Source organism: Ovis canadensis, chromosome 14 (genome assembly GCF_042477335.2).
Source record: "Ovis canadensis isolate MfBH-ARS-UI-01 breed Bighorn chromosome 14, ARS-UI_OviCan_v2, whole genome shotgun sequence".
In the NCBI taxonomy this organism is placed as follows: domain Eukaryota; kingdom Metazoa; phylum Chordata; class Mammalia; order Artiodactyla; family Bovidae; genus Ovis; species Ovis canadensis.
In genome coordinates this window covers 71,596,201-71,611,218 of record NC_091258.1, presented here as the reverse complement: position 1 = coordinate 71,611,218, position 15,018 = coordinate 71,596,201, and the positions used below count along the sequence as shown (strand labels likewise).

At 58.9% G+C, this 15,018-nt stretch overlaps 1 protein-coding gene across 1 annotated transcript; it reads right to left on the bottom strand.

Annotated features, from left to right (window-relative positions):
* Window positions 1-1,148: 1,148 nt before the first annotated feature.
* Window positions 1,149-10,583, bottom strand: SPACA6 (sperm acrosome associated 6). Its single transcript, XM_069551613.1, has 10 exons — window positions 10,288-10,583; window positions 9,984-10,061; window positions 3,848-3,916; window positions 3,121-3,144; window positions 2,671-2,748; window positions 2,437-2,543; window positions 2,355-2,357; window positions 1,832-1,988; window positions 1,527-1,737; window positions 1,149-1,257 (listed from the first exon to the last, which is right to left on the bottom strand). Exons 1-10 carry the CDS (start codon window positions 10,499-10,501, stop codon window positions 1,224-1,226), a joined length of 975 nt encoding a protein of 324 aa, XP_069407714.1. The 5' UTR covers window positions 10,502-10,583; the 3' UTR covers window positions 1,149-1,223.
* Between the last annotated feature and the right edge of the window lie 4,435 nt (window positions 10,584-15,018).

The following is a 15,018-nucleotide window of genomic DNA, read 5'->3' as shown; positions in this document are numbered from 1 at the left end:
TGTATGTTCCAGGGACCTGCAAAGAATGGTGGGTTAGAGAATAAAGAGAAGGGTGATAGAGAAGGGGAGTCAGGCACACCAACATAGTGCCTGCCCACAGAGTTGTCCTGGAGATCAAATAGGTTCATGTACATAAAGGCTGTTCAGGGGAAATCATAACTGAGCTAGCTAGACAAAAAGGAGAAGAAACATGATTCTAGGAAGAAAATAGTATGTACCCTAGATCCTGGATAGAACAAGAGGAATAATGGTGAATACAGGGGGTGCTTTGGAGACCTTGAGGGGAAGTGGATTTGGGCCCAGTAGCAATGGGAGCCACTGAAGGGCTCTGAACAGAGTGACCTGACCTGACAAACTTTAGAATATCACTCTGGAGACTGGAACTGACATATACAAACTACTATATATAAAAGAGATAACTTATAAGAACCTACTGTATAGCACAGGGAACTCTACTCAATACTCTGTAATGACATATATGGGAAAAGAACCTAAAAAAGAGTGGATATGTGTATATGTATAACTGATTCACTTCGCTGTGCAGCAGAAACTAACCAACACTGAAAAGAAACTATACTCCAATAAATTTTAATTTAAAAAATTTAAAACTTAGCCAAAGTAGCCAAAAATAATAACACTCTGGCTGCTTTGTGGAGAATGGATCGCACTGGGACAAGGCTGAGCCCACTCTCAGCCAGGGAGACCAGTGTGGATACTGCTGCAGAGATCCAGGCAAGAGATGGTGGTGCACCACAGAGCAACTCCATGAGATATTTAGGAATTGAAAAGGCTGAGACTTGGAAATAGGTGAGACATGGAGGAGAAAGTAAATACAGCTTAGGTTTCCAGTCGAGTGGCTGCGTGGATGGTGATGCACTTGATGACAGCAAGAAAGTTCTGGGGGAGGAACAGGCTTTGGGGGCGACACGAAGGTCTTTATTTGAGGGTGACTGATGCAGGCATAAATGTCCAAGACACTGCTGGAAATCTGGGGAGGGGCCTGGGTGTGCACCTAAAGCCCTCAGCACAGGGCCCTGCCCTGCCACAGCGGTGCCTCTCACCATCATTATGGGCGCATGTGCACCTGGGCATATCCCGCCCTTCCCCCTAAGTTGTTTGTAGCGATCACTTGCAACGATGAAAGAATCTAGGGAGTCAAAATATATTCTTTATTTTAAGGATGAAAACAGGATAAGGAAGGAAAAAAAAAAAAGATACCTTTGTTAGTTGCCGCTGCAGTACCATCGAAAAAACATCCTGGGGAAACAAGGCGATGTTAGTGTGTGGCGGGGGAAGAGGCTGGGGACCAGAAATTTGGGTCCTGGAGCCTAGGTTCCAAAGGCGGGTGATACGGCTTGGACTCTTGGATCTGAGACACCAGGGGCTGGGGGTTATGACTCCTGAGTAGGAGGGGGCTGGCGACTCGGAATTCCGGATCTGAGGGAGGAGGGGCTGAGAAACCCAAACGTCCCAGTCTCAGTAAGGAGAGAGCCGGAGGCTGGGACTCCGGGGTCCCGGGGACTCACCACACCAGCACGGTCACACTGGCTGATGCTAAGGCCACAAGGGCCACGAGCAGGCACTGATTGCCCGGCGTCAGAGCCTCGGGCCTGGCCAGCAGCTCGCCCAGGCTGGGCCTCCAGGGTTCGACCATCTCCGCCTCCTGCGGCACCCAGCGTAACACTTCCCGAAAAGAGACCTGGAGCTCGGTCTCCGCGCGCGGCGGCGGGCCCGTCACTGCGGGGACGCGCACGTCAGCCGGGCGCCAGCCCCACCCCCCGCCGCGCAGCCCCGCCCCCTGTCCCGCCGCGCGGCCCCGCCCCGCCCGCACCGTTAAGAAAGAAGTAGAGCCGCGCCAGGGGGCGCTGGTCGTGCGTGATCACGCAAGAGAAGGTCCCGCGGTGCGTGGGCTGCACCGGCCGGATCCGCGCCAGGTATCCTTGGGCCCGCGGAATATCTCGGAAGTAGGTTGGATCTTGAGTCCGGAGCTGCGGGACGCTCGGGCTGAAGCGGCGAGAGGCCGAGGGCAGCCGGCTCCGCCCCGAGCACAGAAGAGAGTCCGCCCTCTCGGCAAACCGCTATGTGAAGCCCCGCCCCTAAGCCAGGCCACCGCCCCCCCCCCCCCCCGAGCTCCGGCCTCACCCTCTTATTCACCGAGCGTTCACGCACGACCCCGCCCCCTAAGCCTTGACTCCGCCTCGTGGGCCTAGGGTTTGCTCTCCCGCCTGAAACTCCTACGGATAACCCACCCCTGGGCTCTGTCACTGCATTTTGAGCTTTGACCTTACCCCCAAATGCCGGGACAGTCCCCTTGCACGAAGCATGAGTCTAGACCGAGCCTCCTCGAATCCCACTCCCTGCCTCCTGACTCTCCATCCTCTAGTGAAGCATAAACCGCCTCCTAAAGCCCTTCACGCTGGACCCGCCCCGACTCACACCTCCTGCGAACTTCCAGGAATAGGTGATCTCTTCCTTAGGCAGCTGGAAGTTCACAGTGCAAGAGAACATGGCCTGACGACCCCGAGTCACCGTCAGGTCCTGAACTGAAGACAGGTCTCGCATCGCCACCTCGGCCCGCCCACGTCCGACCCCCCCAAACCCCAGCCCCTTCCTCGCTCAGCCCTCTCCCAGTTTTTCAGGTTTCTTGCCTTTCAAGGCCACGCCCCTCACCTGGGCAGTCAAGCGGGAGGTCGCAGACCCTGGAGTAGCATCCGCGGCAGCGAAAACGCCGGGTGACCTCCTGGAGTCCTGTGTGGTGGGAACGCTGGGTCTGAGGTCCATCCGCCTCCCCTGGCCAGGGTCCCTTCAGCCACCATAAGGTCTATTTAACTTCCCGGGGTTCCACTTGCCGGACAAAATCTGGACCCCGCCTTTCCCGCGCTCATTGGCTGGCTCTCACAACTCTCCAGCCTCTAAGACCCCTATTGGTTTGCCTTGGTTGTTTTTTTTTTTTCCGGACCCGCCTTTCGTGAGGTTTGTGAACTGGTTTTCTTACTCTTCTCCTGGGCTCGCATTGGCCCCTTCGGATCAGAGGCACCCGTGCCCTTCCAAGAGTCCCAGGTTTCGGCCCTTACCACCTCCCTTCCCCCCGCAATTCTGAGCTTTGAATGACGTGCTTACCGCAGGGAGGAATGCAGGCCGGCACTGCGGAGAGAGGGGAAGCGTTACCACCCTGTAAGTCGCGGCAGGTGCCCCCTTGAAACTCCCCTAGAGGAAACGTTTCGGGGCCGGATGCATTCATTCCTCCAAGAGACCAGAGCCAGGTCTGCCGCGCTCTACCAAAGGGGCGGGGCCAAGCCTGCAGCTTCCCCCCTGCAGGCGGGGCCAGGCCTGTGGTACTTCACCTGGGGACCCTGCCAGCCCTGCAGCATTCCATTAAGACGTCAGGCACATGCCTGCTGCTGGCACCCAGGAGGCAGGTCCAGCCCCGGTGTATCCCATCGAGCGGGACGGGCCTAGATCGCAGGCGATCATCGGAGGGGACAGAGCCTAATTAGGGCGTCCAATTAGAGGTGTGGTCAGGCTGGACGCAGCCCACTAAGACGCCCCGGATGGAAAGGAAACCTGTCACAGAGTGCCCAGGGTCAGACATTGATCCATGAAGAGGCCCGAGCTAGTCTGGGACAGGACTGTCCTACAAAGCGGTCCCAGCTAGAGGTAACCTTGCCTCGGAGGCGGGGCCGGACCCAGAGTGGTCCTAGCAGGGTAAGAGGCTGTGCCCAGAGTGACCCACAAGGGAAGCTCGCCTCAGAGATCGGGCCGGGGGTTTGGCTTGATGGGAGCGGATGGGGGTCTTCGGAGTTGGGTTTGATAATTGTGCCTGGGGGAAGAAGACAGTCTATTTTACCTTCCTTAAGCTGCAATATAATCTTCTGCATTTTCTCCGCGGCATGAAGAAAGGCAACCCGAAAGGACCCTGGAGGGTGGAGGGAGTCCTTGTGGTAAAGACCCTTCCCCAAGGCTGCCGGAGCTTGACAGGTCTGGCTGTCATCATGTCTGTGCCCCTCCCCCAGACCCTGCTATCCCCAGGTCTCTGGTATATGCCACAGCCTCCTACTCTATCTGGATGGTGGGCACACCCCCAAATCTCCTTCTGCTGCCTCTGGACTAATCAGCCTCTGGACTAATCATTCTGACAGGACTCCACATCCGTGTTATCTTATTAAGGAGAAAAGGGAGGATAAAGGTCAAATTTCTCCCATGGCCTAGGAGGCCCTGTGTAGTCTGCCCTAGTCTCGTCTCCCTCTGCATGCTAAGTCGCTTCAGTCTTGTCCGACTCTTTGTGACCTCATGGACTGTAGCCCACCAGGTTCCTCTGTCCATGGAGATTCTCCAGGCAAGTATACTGGAGTGGGTTGCCATGTCCTCCTCCAGGGGATCTTCCTGACCCAGGTATGGAACCCGCAACTCTTAAGTCTCCTGCAGTTCATTTCCCCTAGTAAGGAAAGCATCACGCTCTCTGCCACCTCAGGGCCTTTGCACATGCTGTCTTCAGTCTCCAGCACACCTCCCCCCACCACTCCTACTCTTCCTTCCTGTCAACCCTCATGTCTTCTCCTTAGAGGTTTTCTCTGACCACAAATCTAATTTAATCCAGTCCCCTATCTTTGTCTCTAACAGTACTCCGTCTGTTCCATTCATAGCTCTCACCAGTTTGCAAATACATATATTCATATATACATAGTGAGCATTTAAGACTGTCTCTTAAGTAAGCAAACAAGCCCTTCTTTAGTGCTGTGTCCTCAGAAACCAGGAAAGGGCCCCCGAGTCTTAGGAATAAGTATGTGCAGAATGAATTCCAGGATTCAACTGGAAAGAGCACCACAGCTGGAAGCCAGGGGCCACAATTCATCCACTGGATGTGTTATATTTGGCCTGGAAAGTGTTTTTAAAAAATGACCCAGTTGCCATCATATGAAGTTTGGGAAAAGTCACATAAAATGTTTGGCATCCCTTTACGAAATCTGGAAGAGCTGTAACAGAGGCAGTATTTCCATGAGGCAGCAGTTGGCTGGAGCTTAGCAGCAGCCACCCACTCTAGACAGGGCACACACCCACTTTTCCAGAGTTCCCAGTCTCTTCATTTCTACCCCTCTTTCACTCTTTCTATGTTCTCTGCTCTTATGGATGTTTGAGTTTTCACCACTGTAATGGCCTTCCAAAAAAAAAAAAAAATTGGGGGACTTTCTCAAAGTGGATGGCCGCAATGATTTACAGGTAGAGGTGGCTTTGGAAGTCAGAAATGTGGCAGGATTTTGTTGTTGTCATTTAGTTGCTAAGTCAGGTTTCAATTCTGTGATCCAGTGCACTGTAGCCTGCCTTGCTCCTCTGTCCGTGGGATTCTCCAGGCAAGAATACTGGAATGGGGAGCCATTTCCTTCTCCAGGGGATCTTCCCCACCCAGGGATCGAACCTGCGTCTCCTGCACCGCAGGCAGATTCTTTACCACTGAGCCACCAGTGCTCATGTGGCAGGGTGCTACAGGCTGAAGTCATCTCTTCCAAATTGATACAGTAAGGTCCTAAGCCTAGTCCTTCAGAACATAACTGTATTTGGAGATGGAATCTTTTTTTTTTAATTTTAATTATTTATTTGGCTGCGCCGGGTCTTAGTTGCAGCATGTGGGATCTAGTTCCCTGACCAGGGATTGAACCTGTGCCCTCTCCATTGGCAGCACAGAGTCTTAGTCACTGGACCACCAGGGAAGTCCCTGGAGATGGAATCTTAAGGTGGTAATAACATTAAAATGAGGTTTTTCGGGTGGGCCTTAACCCAACATGACTGATTTCCTTGGAAGAGAAGGAAATTTGGACACGTCATTCTGCAAGTCAAGGAGAGAGGCCTCAGAAGAAACCCACCCTGCTGACACTGACACCTTGATGCCGGACTTCTGGCCTCCAGAACTGTGGGCAAATACACCTCTTTTAGTTAAGCCACCCAGTCTCTGGTTTTTTTGTTACAGCAGCCCTAGCAAACTAATACACAGGGATTGCCAGTTGCCTCAAAATATCTATTTTCTCCTTAATAACATATTACCACGTTTCAGCTGAGAAAGCACCCCGACCCTGCCCCAGTTAAAAGACTACATTTCCCAACCTCCCATTGTAGCTAGCTGTGGTCATGTGACCTAGCTGTGGTCATGTGTCCAAGTTCTGATGGCTGAGATGTAAGTTTAAGTGTGATGTGTTGAGTCACAGAAAGTAGCCTTAAAAGAGATACGGTGCCATTTTATTGGCCCCTTTCCCCTTCTTTCATCCTGTTGCCTGAAACTTAGATTTGATGGCTGCACTCTAGCAGTTATATAGGACCATGAGGATAAGTAGTATACCCTAGGATGGTAAGGTAGAAAGCTGGAAGGGTACTGAGTCCCCAGGAAAATGGAGCTGCCATAGTAGTCTTAAGTGCCTACATTAAGACTTATTTTATATGGAAAAAATAAACTTCTACCCTGCTTAAGACATTGCAGGTTTTAACCTTAGGTTAAACCATACATAAAGGGAGGGAATTGAGGATTCTGATAACAATTTGGCTGAAGTAATGATCATAGAAGTGATGGTAGAAGCTGGAGAGAAGAGGGCTCTGAAGCCAGGAAGCAGGTGCCAAATGAGGGGTCAAGGACTTAGCAGTCTCTCCTTGGCCACAAGGCAGGCAGGAGCTGTGGTCTGGTGATGGCAGTATGGTCAGGAGGATGTGGTCCGAGTGGCGTGTCATGATGTTGGAGGAGGCAGCCAAGGAATATCCATGGGCCAAACCAAATGGCTCTTGGGGGCCGGTGTGTGGGATATACCAAGTCAGCCAGGGGGCAGGGGAGAAGCATGGGAGTAAATAGGGGTGGAGCAAAATGTCCAAAAGGGCAAGAGGCAGGCTTGTGTTAACCACAAAGGGGCACGAGTTATAGTCTCCCCAAAGAGGTGCTTCACTGGAAGCCTCAACTTGCTGATCACCTGCGTTTGAGTCCTGTCTGTCCCAACTATGCGCACACCGGTCTCACTTCCATGCTACCCATCAGATGCACTCCTCCCTATGTGACCTTGGCCGGGTATTTAACCTTCCTGATCCTTGTTTTTTTCCCTCACTCATAAAATGGGGACAATATCGGTGTCTACTTCACAGCATTGGTGATGAGGATTTCATGTCATACAATATAAAAGCCTCCTCCTCCCAAACTACATGCTAGGTACCATTAAATGACCATAATGCAATAATGTCTGTGTTATAGAATCGTCAACTACTGGCATTATCATCCCCTAATCAGAGATGGGGAAACCCAGGCACAGAGAGGTTAGGAAATCAGCCAAGGTCACACAGCTAGATTGGAACCCATGTGGCCAAACTCCAGAGTCTCCACGGGTGGCCACTACCTGCGGTAGACACACTGCCCTCCACACGACACTAACAGTGTCAGCGGCCACCACCGGGAACCACTGAGTCTACCTGTCCATCTCTCCGGGCCTCCATTCAGGAGAGACCCAGGGGTCATCTCAATTCTTCCCATCCCCATCATCCTACATACGTCTGGTCCAGACAGCCCCTGGGTCCATCCAGGGGAGCCCCAACTTCCCTATCTGGAAAATGGAGCTATAAAACTCCACCTCGTGGGGCCAGTACAAGGACATCCTTTAGGAGGATTATTAACATAAATCACACTTTGCAGACACAGCATCTTCCATGCAAGGGGCAGATTCATCTCAGCCCCCACCGACCATCACAACAAGTTTTAAGACACCACTGACCATCTCCTCCCTAGGCCTTCTGCGTCTGCTTTTGACCCACATGGCCTTAGTCAGAACCCCTCTTTCCTGTAAAATCCTCCAAAGGGTTTCCCCACATCCAGAGCAAGAGCTGAAGTGATTATTGGGTATGAAATGGAAAGAGGGGGTCCTTTGGCTAAAGCTGGCTCAAGGACGCACCCTAGCGGTTCCCAAAGTGTGTTCCCAGCACAGCAGCAGCAGCACCTGGGAACTTGTTAGACGTGTCCATTTCTGGGCCCCACCTCAGACCTAAGGCTCAGAAACAGAGGGTGGGGCCCAGGAGCCTGCATTTTAATAAGGTCCCAGGAGATTCTGACATACACTGTGGGGCTGGAGAACTACTGGCCTACATGGTCCACTCCAGCCCCACTGGCCCCAGGGCCTTTGCACTGGCTCCACCACCTGGAAGCTCTCTCCCCAGATCACCTGCACAGCTCTCTCTGTTCCCCCTCAGTCTTTGCACAACTGGATCTTTTCATTTGCATCTCCCCTGATCAACCTGTTTAGTAAAATGATCACCCCACTGGCCACCCCCCTTTCACTCTTTTGTTTCCCTCCATAGCATGGATCACCAACTGACATCTACGGCATTTCACTGATTACGTTTAATAATCACTGCAAGCAACCTGAGGGCAGGTGGCTTGCAGTTTGGGTCACAGCCGTGTCCCTGGTGGTGTTCCTGGCACAGTCAGTAAATACCCATGGAACGTAAAGCTCCAGCTTCTCCCGGCCCCCAGACTCTCCCTCCAGTCCATCCATATGGCCCTCGAGGATCTTTCTACACCCTGAGCTGACCCTGCCCTTCCCCTGCTCACAGCCTTGTTTCTTTGGGACAGTCTCAAATCTCCCTGACTCCCAGTTGTACCCTGGACGTCCCCCAGGCCCCTCGCAGTCACTGCAGCCTCACCCAGCTGGCCATCTACCCCTTCTCCTGCTCTTCCTCCCAGGGATGACCACTGCCCACTCAGACACGGAGCCAGACCCGGCACACAGTCCCTAACCCTCCTCTTCCCCTCTCCCTGAACAGCTCATCAGACCCAGGCCTGGTCCTCTCTTCTCCATCTTCACAGATTCCCCACCGCAGGTCTGGCCTCCTTCACCACAGCCTCCACCCCGGGCCTCCCAGCCTCCACTCCCTCCCCTGCTCCAGTTGGTCCCACACACTGCCCTCAGGGTCTTCTGCACCCAGAGCAGGACTTGTTTCTGCTCTTTTCGAAAACTTCTGATGTAGGGGAGAAGGGCATTTCCCAGAATTCTCCCCCCACCCCCACCCCCAGCTCTGAGTTCCCCAGCTCTCCCTTTGTGGGTGGGGGAATCTGCAGCTGAAGTCTTCTCCATGCTGCACCTCCCCCCTGCACTGGGAGCCCCCCGGATGGATGGGAAGCTCCTCATGTTTGGGGATCATGTTTGTCAAAAAGCTCACAGGCAAGAGTAGGAAGCAAAAGAAGTAATAGAACTGAAATGTAGAAATAAGTGCGGAGCCCCCAGACCATGGACACGGCCATGGACGCTTCCCCACCCATGGTTCCAGTCTCCAGCATGCAGGGGCAGGGGCAGGGGTTGGAGGGAGTCCTGTGTCACGTGATCACTGTGGCCTGGTGTGATCACTGTTCAACCTGCCCCTCGGCCACGAGGGTCACCCCAGCGCTGTGGTCCCTTCACACTGTCACACGCGTGTGTTGATCGTGTCTCACTCCCTCGAGGTTGTCACATGTGCCTGTCTCCCCAGTGATGCTCTCCCTCCCTGCTCCCACCTGTCTTCCGGTCCCCCTAATAGCCTCCATCCGTCAAAGATGTGGAATCACTTTGCTAACTGTAGGGAGTTTTATCCTAGAGGAAGCTCTCCTCCCTGAAGTCTGTCTCCACTGCTGGAGCCCCCTCCGTCTCACTGAGTTCCCACACCTTGCCGAAGGCAAAGTGCTTGTCCCCTTTCTCAGATGGGTAAGTTGAGGCCCGAAGTTGGGGACGGGGGCAGTGATGCATCCAGAATCTCACAGCCAGGGAGAGGGAAAGCCACAGAGGGAGGGCAGGCCCACTGGCCTCAGACTCAAGTTCCTTCTGCCCTGAACCCACCAGGCCCTGCCCGTCTCTGCTCCCTGACAAGGTCACCCAGCTCCCTTGGCATCCTACCATCAAGATCACTGTGACGTTCTGGGCTTTCTCCCCCGTGCCCTCCGCCCCACAAAGGCTCAGACATCCATATCCCAGTGCCATGGACCCTGCCCCACTCACCCTGGGCAGCGGCCATCTCCTGGAGGGAGTGGGTCATCTGGGTGAAGGCATCGTGCAGCTGGCCCCTCTCCTCGTAGTCTGGTGGTGGGAAGCAGGGGCTGGGGGGGAAACTGCTTCCCCCGGCACCATGTCCCCGAGGTGACCATCCTCTGTCTCCGAGCTCTGCTCCCCACGTCTCCATTCTCCCGCCTGTGCGTCTCGTCCCTCTCAGTCTCTCCAGGCCTCTCAGGTCCCTCCCTCCACCTACCCTCGGCCCCCCTCCCATCCCAGGAGGATGCTGGGGAGCAAGGGGCAGTCTCCTCACTGATCTCAGTGTCCAGCAGCCCCTTAAAGGCATCTGCGAAGGCCTCCTCACACTTCCCGAGGTCGGGGCTGTCCAGGCCGGCGAAGATCTGGCAAATCTGGAGACGCTCCTCGTAAGACGTGAAGCAGAGGAGACAGGCCCAGGCTGAAGCCCCAGAGACCACAAGGGCCGCCAGGGAGGGCAGGATGGCGCTCCAAGGGGCCAGCCAGGCCATGGCGGAGGGTCGCAGCCTGGGGGAAAGCTGGTGACTTTTGTGAGGTCACTGTGGTGCGGGGGAGGGGCTCAAGATGCAGGGGTCAGAGGTCAGGTCTCAGTCACCAATCCAATGTCAGGCTCCCCCTGTGGGGGTTTTCAGGGAGGAAGGGGACAGGGGTGTCGGGCCGGCAAGCCCCAGGCTGGTGGTTGGGCCGGACGCCAGGCTCCCAAGAACCTCACCTGTGACCCTGGACGTCCTCACAGGTTAAAGGGTCTCAGGGACGCAGAGGCCGGCAGTGCGCTGTGTGTGGGGGGGCCTGCCAGGCCCTGGGGTGGGGGTGGGGGTGCCAGGGAAATGAACATGGCACAGAGACACCGTAAGGGCCCGAAAGACAGGAACTAGGCCACAGGGAGACACCAGGAGGCCAGAGATCCAGAAAGCACCATAAGAGACTAATGGAGACAGTTTCAGAGGCCGCTGCACAGAGACCCAGTGGAGATGGAGAGACAGAGAAAGCCAAGCAGAGATTTCTGGATGGGAGAGAAACTCTCTGAAGGAAAGGGGAGAAAGGAAAGGGATGAGGACAGGAGGGACAGCCCCGCTTCTCTCCCAGGGTCCCTGCGGCAGCCCCCCCTCCCCAGCCTGGCCGGGTGGGGCAGGGGACCAGGGTCCAGGGGTCCCCGCCGGCCGTCCCGTGCAGGGCGCAGCCTGGGGAAAGCTAGGAGGCCGTATAGTGATCTCCTTGGGTGTCCTCCTCAACTATACAACCTCCTACCTCAGCCCGGGGGGCGCGGCAGGTGGACAGACAGACGGATGGACGGACAGACGGGGCCAGGGAGGGCGGGGAGGGCCGGGGGAGGCCCCAGCCGCGATGGTGAGCCCCCGACACGGACCCACAGACACGAGCTTGTGTGCGGCGAAGGCCCCGCAAGGTCGGTTCTACGGGTGGGTGCCAGGACCCAGGAATCCGGGCCCCCGGCCCCCTCCTCCCCAAGGAACCCAGGAGTCAGTCTCTCGGCCCCTTCCTCCCCGAAGGTCCCCGGAATCCAGGTCCCCTAGCCCCCACTGCTCCCTGAGATTCAAAAGTCCAAGTCCTCAAGCCCCTCTTCTCCCCAGGGGACCCAGGAGGCCAGGCCCCCGTCCCCTCCCTCAGTCCCGGGAATCCAGCCAGGCCTGTCTCCTTCGGAGAAGACGCAGCCCGGCTTCCCGGATCCCGGGTCCGAGGGAACTTCACCAGTTTCAGAGTTTGGACACTTGGGCCAGCTCCCTCCCTGACCCTACCTGTCAGATAATCGGAAATCCAGAAGCAGGGCGGAGGCCGCCCAGGGGCTATAAACCCGTGAAAGCCTGTCTGGGTATCTGCTCCTCTCTCACCCCTGCTTTCGGCCTCTCATCAAGTACCACACTGACATCCGCGGATGCCGCCCCAGGCCTGTGTCATCTCTCCGGCTGAGCGCGAGGTGCCATCGGCACCCCCATTTCGCAGGTGGTAAGGCTGAGCCCCAGCCAGCCGTAGGCTGGGGTGGGGAGGGTGGCGGGGGCAGGAGTGGGAGGGGCCAGGCCTTCCAGGCTAGAGGGCCCAGCACCCGCCCTCCCCAGCCCGGGGCTGAGTCTGTGCACCTGAGAACCTCCGCCTCGGTCCAGGGCTCCAGCGGTCTCGCTCCCGCCGTCTCCCGCTCCAGCTCCATCTTCCCGGTCCTCTCTCCCGGTCCGGCCTGCTCGCCCTCGGCCTCACCTGGTCCCCATCTCCTGCAGGCTCCGTGTGCTCCTCCCCGGCTCTGCGCTGCCCATCCGCGCCTCCCCCCGCGCGCGGCCGTCCCCGGCTCGCAGGGGCCTTTCTCAGGCCGTGTCTCTCCGCCCTCCCCCGCCTTGCTCTCTCTCCTCTCCTCCTTTCTGCTTCTTTCCCTTTCCCTCCGGCCTTGCCCCCTCCCCTGCTCCGCCCCCCTCCCTCGGTCTTTGTCCCTTTCCTCCCTTCTCTCCCTCGATTTCCCCGTCTCACTCTCCTCCCCACCCCCCCCTCCAACCCTCTTCCCCCTGCCTGCCTCCCTCCCTCGTCTCTCCATCTCCCGGCCTCCTTCTCCCCCTCCGTCTCCCTCCTTGCCTCTCTCTCTCTCTTTCTCCTTCTCTCCCTCCCGGGTCTCTCGCCTCCCTCCACCCCCCCTTCTCCTTCCTTCTCTCCCTCCCCCTCGCCGCAGCTCGGAGCCAGGTCTGGAGCTGGGGGTGGGGTGGGGGTGGTTCGCGCAGGGGCCCAGGGCCGGGGTAGCGACCTGCTGGGGAGGCGGGGAGGCGCGGAGGGGCGGGGGAGGCCGGGGGGAAGGGCGGAGGGGGGAGCCCAGGGACGGGTCCGCGGACCCCGCTCGCATCCCGCTTCCCTCCTTCCCGGCCTCCCCGACCCTCCGGCAGGGGCGCGAGCCGGGCCAAGGTGGGGAGGAAGGGGAAGGGAGGAGGCGGCCCCCGCCCCCCCGACCCCCCCAACCTGGCCCGGAGCCCAGGCCCGGGCTCCCAGCATGCCCCGGGGCTGCCGGGGGCCTGGGGAGGGGGTGCGAGCCGAGGGAAGCCGAGCGTCCTCAGGGTTCGCGGGGCCGCAGCATCGCCCTGCGGCTCCGGCACGTCTCTCCTAGGGAAACTGAGGCCCGCAGAGAGCGGAGGGCGGGGGGCGGGGGTCAGGACCCGATCGAGGTCACTGCACCGGGCCTCGGCGGAAACGCGGACTCCCCGGGCCCGCAGGCCCGACCCGGGGAAAGGGTTGGCGCAGGACTTCGCCCAGGTCTGGGCCCCCCTCCCCCTCCCCGCAGACCCTGGGGAGCCCCCAAGGGTCAGAGAGCAGACCCAAACAGTCTGGCACCATGGCAACCAGTGGCCCCGCCCCCTTAACCCCCAGAGGGCTGGACTCCAGCTGGGGCCAAAGAGGAGGAGGTGGGGACACCTGGGTTAGGGGGAGAAAGGGTCTGGGGGCCCGAACTCTGGGATTTCATGGAGAATCAGGGGACTGGAATGTGGACCCGCCCCCCCCCCTTCCTCCCTTCCAAGGGCTGAGGGAAGAAGAGGCTGGAGGCTCCAGGGTCCAGGGCTAAAAAATGGGGGCTGGGGTTCGGACGCTGGAATTCTGCGGGAGGGGCCGGGTCGCGGACGCCCAGGTCTGAGGGAGGAGGGGGCCGGGGACTGGAATCCCGGTCCCCGAGGGAGCCTGGACGCTGGGCCTCTCCTGCGCCAGACATCCCCTGCCCCCGCCGCTGACCCTGGCCTGTCTGGCAGCCCAGACAACCTCCCCCTCCTCGGCAGCCCCCTCCCACTGGCTCGGCTCACCCTTGACCCCTCAGAGCCCCGCAGCCCCTTCCCTGCCCCTCCCCCGCCCCTCCAGCCAGACGTTAACCCTTCCGCGGCCAGAGGCACCTCCAGAGCCAGCCTCTCCCTTGAGCTCCCCTGAGGGCGCGGGAGGGCACCCCTCCCGAGTCTCCTCCGGCTCCGAGCCTCTCTAGCTATCCCAGCCCCATCTCTCCCCTCCCAGTGGAATCTAGGAGGTGCTCCTGGCCCGCTCCTCCTCCTGAACCCCGGAATCCAGGCCCCCCAGTTCCCACCTACAAGGATTCGGGACTCTGGGTCCCCAGCCCCCGCCTCCTCCTCCAGGAACCCAGAAATCCAAGGACCCTGGAGTCCGGGCCCCGGGTCCCACGCCCCTGCCTCTCCGTAGACTCACGGCTCCACCGCTCCCGCGTCGGGGGAAGGGTCTCGGCGGGCAGCCCCCCGGGGCCGGGCCGAGCCGGGCCCCGCTGCCGCCGCCGCCACCGCCGCCAGCTCTCCATCCTCTCCCCGCCTCCGCCGCCCGACGGCCTCTCCCCTTCCTCCCGGCGTCCCAGCCATCCTCCTTCCCTCCTCCCCGACTCCCTCCGGCCTGGGCCTCCTCCCGGTTCTGCGGGCCCGGCTCCCCCGCCCGGGACCCCGGCGGACCAGCCCCCTCCCCAGGGGGGCCCCCGCCCCGGCCCCTCCCCACCGCCCGGCCCAGTCCGGCCTGGCTTCCACCACCGCCACCGCCCCCCCCCCCCCGCCCCGCCCCTGCCCCGGAGCTGGCCCCGGTCCAGGGGAAAAAATTCCATCCAGCCCCGGGGAGGAGGGAGCGGGGCGGGGGAGGGAGCGGGGCGGAGAGGCCGGGCCGGGGAGCGTGACGCAGGGAGGAGGGAAGGGACAAAAGGGGCCGGGAGGCGGTAGGGTGAGCCGGCGGCGCTCCCGCTCCTCCCTCCCTCCTCCCTCGGCCGGGGCCGGTTCTCTACTCTCTGCTTTCTTTCGTCCCCTCCACCTCTCCTCCCTTTCCTTCACTCTGCCTGCCTCCTCCTGGCCCTGTGCTCCCCCCACCCCACCCCCCGCCCCCGTGTCTCCGTCTCCGCGTCTCTCTTTCTCCTTACATCACGCCCCCCGCGCCCCTCCATCAGGGTCTTCTCCTCTCCTCGCTCTGTCTCCCCCTTTCTGCTCTCCCAGCCTCCTTCCCCTCCCTCCGCTTCGGTTTCTCCACCCACCCACCCACTGGGGGACGGAAAGGT

Excerpts from the sequence above, each read along its gene's own strand:
- SPACA6 (XM_069551613.1), bottom strand. The coding sequence starts at position 10,501 with ATGGCCTGGCTGGCCCCTTGGAGCGCCATCCTGCCCTCCCTGGCGGCC. Across the intron at positions 10,062-10,287 it reads GCTGCTGGACACTGAGATCA|ACTACGAGGAGAGGGGCCAG; the intron begins GTGAGGAGACTG and ends TCCCACCACCAG. Across the intron at positions 1,738-1,831 it reads GCTCTACTTCTTTCTTAACG|TGACGGGCCCGCCGCCGCGC; the intron begins GTGCGGGCGGGG and ends GCGTCCCCGCAG.